Source organism: Danio aesculapii, chromosome 4 (genome assembly GCF_903798145.1).
Source record: "Danio aesculapii chromosome 4, fDanAes4.1, whole genome shotgun sequence".
In the NCBI taxonomy this organism is placed as follows: Eukaryota; Metazoa; Chordata; class Actinopteri; order Cypriniformes; family Danionidae; genus Danio; species Danio aesculapii.
In genome coordinates this window covers 24,588,619-24,598,677 of record NC_079438.1, presented here as the reverse complement: position 1 = coordinate 24,598,677, position 10,059 = coordinate 24,588,619, and the positions used below count along the sequence as shown (strand labels likewise).

The 10,059-nt window shown below is 41.6% G+C and overlaps 1 protein-coding gene across 1 annotated transcript in view; it reads right to left on the bottom strand.

Moving 5' to 3' along the window:
* Nucleotides 1–4,470: 4,470 nt before the first annotated feature.
* Nucleotides 4,471–10,059, bottom strand: part of LOC130223488 (zinc finger protein 208-like) — a 56,307-nt gene continuing 50,718 nt past the window's right edge. Inside the window, exon 4 of the mRNA XM_056456333.1 lies at nucleotides 4,471–6,395. Within this exon, the coding sequence (XP_056312308.1) occupies nucleotides 5,594–6,395 (802 nt within the window). The 3' untranslated portion in view covers nucleotides 4,471–5,593. The remainder of the gene's footprint in view (nucleotides 6,396–10,059) is intronic.

The window sequence follows — 10,059 nt, the reverse complement described above, 5'->3', positions numbered from 1 at the left end:
ACAAAATCCTCAAAAAACAAACAAACAATGCCTTCACAAAAAAAAAGAGAAAGAACGAAGAGAGACTGCTAAAAGGTAGTTTAACACTGAAAACATGGATTCAAAGCTCCAGCAAGCCAGCAGGTAAATCATATAGAACATTTACCTGTGTTTGTCACACTTTTAAATCTTTTAATTAAGTAGGCCTATATTTTGTTAATATAATCATTTACGGCTAGCTGATACTAGTAATCTAGGCTACGGCACATCATTCTATGAAAACCATGTCAATAGTAGGCCTATAAATAGTTTTTTTTTTTTTATTGTAACATTAATATTAAAAGTTAATATAAATTTATGGTGTATAATATTAAATTAATTGTGTAATACAAATTTTTCCATTGAAGATGAGGTAGATGCAGGCTCAGAGAGTGACCACTAAGCATGAGCTAAATCAGACAGGTAAGACTGTTAATCTGATTTAAAATAAAAATAATTTAAATATTGTAAATGGTTTGCTATTTATTCTAAGATGAAACTGCCTCAGAGTCAACGCAGCAAAGTAAAGGCGATGGTCTTCGAACTGAGCCAGAGACAGAAAATGTTCAGATTGGGAAAGACCTTAAAATTTTTGCTAAACTTCTTGCAAGAAGACTTCAACCCATTATGAGCAAGCTTATTAACTGTGACCAGACGGGCTTTATTAGATCTAGGCTTGCATCTGACAATGTCAGAAGATTGCTCCATATTATACATAGTACATCCGCTTCAACACATCCTACTGCTGTCCTTTTCCTAGATGCCATGAAAGTTTTGATCGTCTTGAGTGGCTGGAAATGATGGGTCTGGGTGTAACGAGGGAGCTGAGGCGATGTTAGAATCCATGTGCAGAAGTTTATTTAAGGGGTTAGGCAGAGACATCAACAAGTGAACAAGCAGAGAGTCTGCAACATATAAGCAATCCAATCCAAACAACAAACACAGGGGCAAATCCAGGCAACGTAGTATAAGAGCAGGCAGAAGTTCAGTAACACAACAATCAGTCCAAAACAGATCAAAAGGGCAAAGACAGAGAACGTACGTGATCAAGGCAGGCAGGGTCATACACAGGATAGCAGTCATGAAAGTCACTAAGGAACAACGCTTGGTAAGGCAGGATAAACTGGCAATACTTCGCAAGGAAGCATGGCCTGAACACTCATTGAAATACTGCACAAACAGGAAGTAGCCGCAGAGGAAGCGGAGCTGAGTCAGTAGTCGGGCGAGGGCTCCCTCTGCTGGCGTGGCGTTACAGAACCCCCCCCTCTAGGAGCGACTCCTGGAGCTCGACGTGGGCGCCCCCACGGTCTGGGAGCTGGTCGGTCGGGCCTGGCTCGATGAAACTCCTTGATGAGGGAAGGGTCGAGAATGTCCTTGGCAGCAACCCATGATCTCTCCTCAGGTCCGTATCCTTCCCAGTCCACCAAATATTGGAGCTGACCCCCTCTTCTCCTTGAGTCCAGCAACACATTAACCCTGTATGCCGGATTCCCATCAATGTCCAATAGTGGGGGTGGTTCTGGGGCCTCCTGGCCGGAGTCAGTCTCCGGGTGGACCGGTTTGAGCAGGGATACATGGAAGGAAGGAGATATGCGGTAATTAGCAGGAAGCTCTAGTTGGTAAGTCACTTCATTGATTTGTTTAATTATTTTGAAAGGACCCATGTACCTTGGACTGAGCTTCCTGCTGGGTAGCCGTAGCTTGATGTCCCGTGTAGAGAGCCAGACCCGCTGTCCTGGTTGGTAGGGAGGATGTGGACGACGTCGGCGATTGGCCTGGAACTCCTGTGTTCTCACAGCCCGCTGGAGCCGGACATGGGCACTGTCCCACACCCTCTCACTACGTCGAATCAATTCATCGACCGCTGGAACTGAAGACGGCTCACCAGACCACGGGAACAATGGAGGCTGAAATCCCAACACGCATTGGAAGGGGGTAAGTCCTGTTGAAGAGTGAGTCAATGAGTTCTGTGCGTATTCGGCCCATGGGAGAAACTCAGACCACCGATGTTGTTCTCTACTGCAGTATGTTCTGAGATACCGGCCTATTTCCTGGTTGAGACGTTCAACTTGGCCATTAGCTTGTGGATGATACCCAGATGTGAGGCTTACATTGTTATCTAGCTGATGACAGAAAGCCCTCCAGACCTGTGAGGTAAACTGTGCGCCCCGATCACTCACAATGTCCTCTGGTAATCCATATGTTCGAAATACATGCTGGAACAAGGCTTGAGCAGTTTCCATGGCTGTGGGTAGGCTTGGTAATGGAACCAGACGACATGCTTTGGAGAAACGATCTATTATCACCAGAATGGTGGTGAATGTGTTGGATGGAGGCAAGTCGGTTATAAAATCAATAGATAGATGGGACCATGGTCGTTGAGGTATAGGTAATGGCTTGAGGAGTCCTGATGGCAATTCCTTGGGTGTTTTTGACTGGGCGCAGACTTGGCATGACTTGACATAATTGGTTATATCTTTACTCATCATTGGCCACCAGAAAGAGTTTTGGACAAGATGGATCGTTCTTGATATACCCGGATGACCTGCACATATGGATGTATGCACCCATTGCATGACTCTAGGACGTAAGGTTGTGGGGACGTAGTTTTTGTTGGGTGGACATTGTGGTGGCGGAACCTCGTTTTGTTGTTCACGGTGGATTTCTTCCATAATGTCCCATGATACAGGAGCAATGACTACTGTAGGGGGTAGTATGGTTTCTTGAGTATTTATATTGTCTGTGGGAGAGTCATGACGTCGCGATAGAGCATCTGCCTTACTATTCTTGCTTCCTGGTCTGTACGTGACTGTGAATTGAAACCTGGTGAAGAATAGGGCCCATCGGGCTTGTCTGGGGTTAAGTCTCTTTGCACTTTTAATATACTCAAGGTTTTTGTGATCTGCGATGACCTGGAATGGGTGTATGGCTCCCTCTAACCAATGTCTCCATTCAGCGATTGCCTCTTTCATGGAAAGTAATTCTTTGTTGCCCACATCATAATTGCGCTCTGCTGATGTTAGCTTTCTCGAGAAGAATGCACATGGATACAGTTTGCCTGGGGTTCCATGTCGTTGTGACAGTACTGCTCCGATGCCCAGATCTGAAGCATCTACCTCCAGGATGAACGGTGAATTAGGGTTGGGATGTTTGAGTATAGGGGTTGTGGTGAATCTTTCCTTCAATTCCTTAAATGCCTGGTTTGCCTCCTCTGACCACTTCAGTTTCTTCGGTTTACCTTTAAGTAGTGACGTCATGGGTGAAGCTAATGTACTGTAGCTACGTATGAACCTCCGGTAGAAATTTGCAAACCCCAGAAATCGCTGAAGTTCCTTAATCGTGGTGGGCACTGGCCATTCCGTGACTGCTTTAACTTTAAGTTCATCCATTCTCACTCCATTATGACTGATGTGATAGCCCAAAAAAGAAGTTTGCTTGACATGAAACTCACATTTTTCCGCTTTGACATATAGTTGATTATTCAGCAATCTTGAAAGCACTTCTCTGACATGATTCACATGATCTCCTTCGTTCTTGGAATAAATCAAGATATCATCGATGTAGGCGACTATGTACTTGTTTATTAGATCTTTGAAGATCTCATTTATAAATGACTGAAAGACAGCTGGGGCGTTTGCTAGTCCATAGGCCATGGCTTGGTATTCATAGTGCCCCCTGGTGGTGATAAACGCCGTTTTCCATTCGTCCCCTGCACGAATTCTAATCAGGTTGTAGGCACTCCTCAGGTCAAGTTTGGTGTATATGGTGGCTTCACGTAGTTGTTCTAGGGCAGAGGGGACTAATGGGAGGGGATAGCGAAATTTGACTGTGACATTATTTAAACCTCTGTAATCAATACATGGACGAAGACCACCATCTTTTTCTCTACAAAGAAGAACCCCGCTGCAGCTGGTGATGTGGATGGACGAATCAAACCTGAATCTAGAGCTTCATTGATATACTCGTCCATGGCCTGGCTTTCCTTGAGTGAGAGAGGGTAAACCCGGTTCTTGGGTGGCATAGCGTTAGGAAGCAAATCAATGGCACAATCCCACGGGCGATGTGGGGGAAGTTGAGTTGCTTTGGTTTTGCTAAACACTTCAGATAAATCTTGATAGCATTCTGGAATGACTACTGATTTGTGGGTCTCTGGACTCTCTATGCTGGTTGTCAGACATGGTTGTGGTTTTTGCTGGATACATCTTCCTAAACAGAAGGTAGACCAGCGAGTTAATTCTCCTGAATGCCATGATATTTCTGGATCGTGAATATGCAGCCATGGGTATCCCAAGACGACTTCATACTTGGGTGAATCAACAACATAGAATGAAATGGATTCATAATGCAGGGTTCCAGTCTTCAGGGTGAGTGTTTGTGTTTGGTGTGTAATTCCATTTCCAATAAGTGTATCATTAATGGACTTGATCTTAATGGGGGGTATGCATGTATATGTGTATGTATGTATGTATGTATGTATGTATGTATGTATCACTCCTTTTGCCAAGGTCTTTGTTTCACTTTAACAGAGATTCCTATAACAGTTTCTTCTTCACCATTTATCAGTCCTTTTTCTTTCATGATCTCTTGATGCTCCCGTCATTGAATTGTACATGACCGGCCCGTTTTCCAGAAAGATTCTACGTTTCGCTGGCGGTGGTGTTTGGAACTTAATCCCCTTTTCTCTCAGAATTTTTCTTATCGGAGCAAAAGCCCGTCTTTTCTGTTGGATCTCAGGTGGGTAGTCTTGGTCATAGAAAATCCTTTTTTCGTTCCAGTGTATTTCTTTCTCCATGCGAAGGACCAGTTTCTTCATTTTGTATTCCAGGAAGAATATGGAATCTAGGGTGGCGTCAGCGGGTGGTTTTGGCCTGAGTGCCCGGTAACATCATTGGCTTTTAAGGTCCATTTTGATAATCTTTCCACCAAGTCTTGGATATTATTCCCTTCGCTTCCTTCCGGGATTCCAAAAATCCGAACATTATTTCTACGTGATTCTAGATCTAACAGTTTCTCTTGTAAATTTTCTTGAATTTGGATGGTTTGATCAAGCATTTCTTACATCTCAGCAATGTTCTCGTCCAATTCTTTAACTTGCTTCTCCACTTCGTTGACCTGCCGTTGCATTTAGGTCCGTGATAAGGCCATCCAGTTTTTGATTGACCTCTTGTTTAAAGTTACTTAGTTCCATTTTCACATGTTTTGCGAGAGAATCTTGGAAGGCGGTTAAATCGGATTTAATATCCATCTGGAAAGCTTTGATGTCCATATGTATTGCTGCAATGCTAGCTGACAGGCTATTAGCTATCCCGTCCGTCTCTGATTTTTCATCTGTTGATTTTTCGTTTTTTTCAGGTTTCAATGGTTGTTTTGTCCTAGCCTTTTGGTTTTTGTCCCCCTCCATGTTATTTAAATATGGTTTAGGTTATCATATATGATGCAAAAAGGAGGATTAATACCAGTGTGTATGGGAGCGCTCTTTCTATGCTGCTACATGTGTCGACGCCATACCGGAAACCATCCCATGTATTTTTTAATCTGCCCCGAATGAGTGAAACTCTGTACACATTGATCATGTCTAGGGTTTCTCTCCAGTGTGAATCCTCTCATGTGTTTTCAGGGTTCTTGAGTAAGTAAACCTCTTACTGCAGTGTGAACACTTGTACGTTTTTTCTCCAATGTGAATCCTTTTGTGCCGTTTCAATTCTGCCGCTGTAATAAAAGTCTTCTCACACTCCAAGCACATATACTCTCTCACACCAGTGTGGATCTTCATGTGTCTATAAAGTGTTGATGATAAGCTGAAACTCTTCCCACACTGGTTGCATGTGAATGGTTTCTCTCCAGTGTGGATAATCATGTGTTGATTAAGGTGTGATGAGTGGGTGAAACTCTTCCCACACTGAGTGCATGTGAATGGTTTCTCTCCGGTGTGGATCATCATGTGTTGATTAAGGTGTGATGATTTGCTGAAACTCTTCCCACATTGAGGGCATGTGAATGGTTTCTCTCCAGTGTGGATCATCATGTGTTGATTAAGGTGTGATGATTTGCTGAAACTCTTCCCACACTGAGTACAAGTGAATGGTTTCTCTCCGGTGTGGATCATCATGTGTTGATTAAGGGATGATGATTGGCTGAAACTCTTCCCACACTGAGTGCATGTGAATGGTTTCTCTCCAGTGTGGATCACCATGTGTTGATTAAGGGATGATGATTGGCTGAAACTCTTCCCACACTGAGTGCATATGAATGGTTTCTCTCCAGTGTGGATCCTCATGTGTTTATTAAGGGATGATGATTGGCTGAAACTCTTCTCACACTGGGTGCATGTGAATGGTTTCTCTCCTGTGTGGATCATCATGTGAATCTTAAGTTTGCTTTTGCTTGCTAAACTCTTTCCACACTGAGTGCAGGTAAAACAACTCTTGTCTCTCACTTTTAAAATACCATCAGTCTCTAAATGAGTTTTGTCCTCAACTTTGACATGCTGTTCCTCCTCTTTACTTTCCTCATAGTCTTTAATTAGGTCTGAAATAAATAAAAAGTTCAGTTTTTAGTAAATCATTAAAACTCTCATCAAAAGCTAAAGTGAAAAGGCACTAAAAACATTGGCTACACAAACCTTAATTTTGATGCACATTAAATGTAAAAACATAGCAGATCATATTTAGATTGATCTTGTCATATCAACCTCCTGGGGTCTATTACACACATACACATTTAAGCGGATTCTTACATGATTGATCCCAGATAATTTTTGGTCATATTGATGAGACATAAATTTGAAAGCTGTAAATGGACATTTTTTTATTTGTATGTATTCGTAATCACAACAAAACTATATGTATTTGTAAAACTTGTAAAGCAGATAGGGCATGCTTTCTCATTCTCATTTCTCATTCTGGTAAACCTGTCAGAAAAAACAGCTGAATCTCTGCAAATATTTGCCTCACAGACATGAGACATATCTGCAGAAAGCCTTAAATCTGCACCTTTAAATGACAAATGTTCTCTGGTTTAGTAATCTGCATGTAACAAATGCAATGCAGAAATTTAACACTTAACTGTTTAAACACATTGTGCAGTTTCTAAATGAAGGTTTTTATTCTTAAAAGGAAGACAAAGTACTGAACTACAAAGCCTTGTGTTAAAATGTTTTTTCCCCATTACAACAACTTTAATTTATCAAGTTCTCTAGCCACACCCAGACCTGATTACTACCACACATGTTCGCAATCAAGAAATCATCTAAATAGGACCTGTCTGATAAAGTGAAGTAGACCAAAAGAGCCTCAAAAGCTAGACATCATGCCAAAATCTAAAGACCTTTAAACACAAATAAGAAAGAAAATGTGAACTCAAATGCAGAATAACAACAAATCTGTATTGAGAAGAGAGTCCCGGAAAAAGCAAAAATCATATTAAACACCCAGTCGGGTGAGCGCTGAGGAAGTGCTGTTGAAAAAACAACCAGACACTCGCTCACTCGCAGTCCTGAAAACAAATACAGGTTGAGTAACAAAATAATATGCACACAAATGATCGATAACATACTGACAAACATGAAATGAAGTGGTAGAAACAGGAAAAAGGGAAGCGAGAGCTCCTGTGACTTCAAATAAAAGCAGATGACAAGAGATAATCTGTAACTCAGAACAGGAGGAGAGAGCAAAAGCGTGAGGGATGGTGACAGTACCCCCTCCCTCAAGAATGCCCCCTGGCATTCCCTTAGGACTCACTATGGACCTGATGAAACTGATCAATGAGAAAGTGGTCCAGCATATCCAGAGCCGGAATCCAACATCTCTCCTCTAGACCATAATAACCCTTCTTGTTTCCCCGATACTGATAACCTCTCTACCTGTCCTCCTCACATCCAGGAGCCAGTGCACTGTGTATGTGAGTGCACCCTCAACCAGTCTGGGAGGCAGAGGAGCAGAGGTTAGGGGCTGCAGGGGGGAGAGAAGAATGGGTTTGATCTTAGGCACCTGAAAAAAATGGATGAATGTTTTGAAACTTAGAGCTTAATTTCAGTTGAGCCAACACTGGACTGAGCACCTTGATAATGGAAAAAGGGTCCAATGAATTTGGGTCCCAATTTATGTGACGAAAGTCTGAGAGGAATGTCTTTGGAAGACAACCAGACTTTCTGACCACACATATATAGAGGGCGCAAACACTTCATTCCTATTGCCAGTCCTTTTCTGGTGATCCTCCATGTCTGGAGGCATCTCTGAAAGAACGAATGCATGAGGCAACAATTGCATCTGGTTCTTGGGAAGAGAATACGCTTATTTCACACGGCCACTATTTTAAAGATCGAAAGCTAGGCTGCGGTGGGAAAAAACAAGGAAGTATAGGATCAGCACTGTAAACATTACAACAACATCCTGTGTGACTACAAACCTCCAGGTGTTGCCACAATTTCAAAACGTAGATGGTGTAAACATCACTTTAATATCATTTAGTTCAGTTTAATTTAAACAATTAAAAGCATATTAGGCATCAAACTAAATTACTTAATAAAATTATCTCTTTAAGAGTAATACGCTTAAGTGTCCTCCTAGGATTCAGTTCATGGCACCAGGTGAACACCGTGAGGACGATTCCTTGCTTATGTAACTTGCCTATGTAACCGGGTGAGTGATAAAACAATGCAGTCCTCTGTAGCACACCCTCGTGTTGTATGTAATAGTGTTGTCCCGGTACTGGAGTTTTAAAAACGTCCATTTCCCGCAAACATTTAAGTGCCGCTGACCGTGTTCTTAAACAGCTCTGATTTAGCATAGTGTTCACTGGTACCCACTAGAAATGACTGTGATTAAGATATACAACCAGGTACACAATGTTTCTATGTGACCCCAAGGCGATACTTCTGGGTTTCTTCCCAACCCAGCCTCGATTTCGCTTTTAAAATGGCAGCCTTGTGAACTCAGTCTTGAAGGAGTCGGATTTCTACCTTCAAATCCATCTCAACGTGAATCAACGTTTATCCTTTTTCTCAACATCCTGTTTATCATCACGTTTATTAAATATAATTATTTGATTATTTGAATGAGTATTAAACTTTGAAATTGATTTGAACCAATGAAACAGACTTTTTGAAAGAATGTTTAGTGTCCTTACTCCTCTCTTTGCCTGTCTATTTTAACTTTGTTTTCAGGAGACACACAAAAACCAGGTCAGAGGTCATGGAGATCTATCTATCTATCTATCTATCTATCTATCTATCTATCTATCTATCTATCTATCTATCTATCTATCTATCTGAACAGATTTACTGTTTATTGTTCTGTTTTGTTTGTTAATTCTTATTAAAGTAATTCCTTTTGTATGTAGATAGACACTGTGTGTAGTGATGATATTGTAGTCGAATGTTGATGGAACCAGTCTTGAACCAGTTTGATAAAACAGCTGAACATACAAGAAACAACCTTGAGTTTCCACAACAGATTGTCTCTTGCGTCTATTGAGTCCCTGGTTTAGCTTTTTACAGGTCGGAGATCAGCTCTTAATAACTTAGGATCTGCCTAACCCCCAGGAACCATGTCGCAATTCATTTCTGCAGTTAGATACAATTCTTCCTTGACACACACATTTAGGCCGTCCATATCTGGAGCTAGATACAATACTTCATTGACGCATGCATTTAGAATTGTCTATTTTTGCTGTAACCAATGAGAACTGTTTATCTAGATCCCACCTTTTCTGGACTTGTGTAAAGAGTATAATTGCTGCATTGTTGTACTGTAAGTCAGATCAGCCTGCAAACTCATCCTGACTGTGAAGCCCTTCTGCCATAGAATTGCAAACTATCTTCAGTAAATTTTTCATTTTTAATTGCATTTTCGACTCTTGAGTCTTCTCTTCATCTGACACACCAGACCTTTTCTTAAACTGTTTGTCTATTAATAAACTTTTTAACCCCAACAGATGGGACTGGTAGCCTAACCAGCACTAAAAAGGAGACAAGCCAACAGACAACATGGGAAAAGAGTTATATGCATATGTGACCATGGTTAATCTGGAACTCCAAGATGA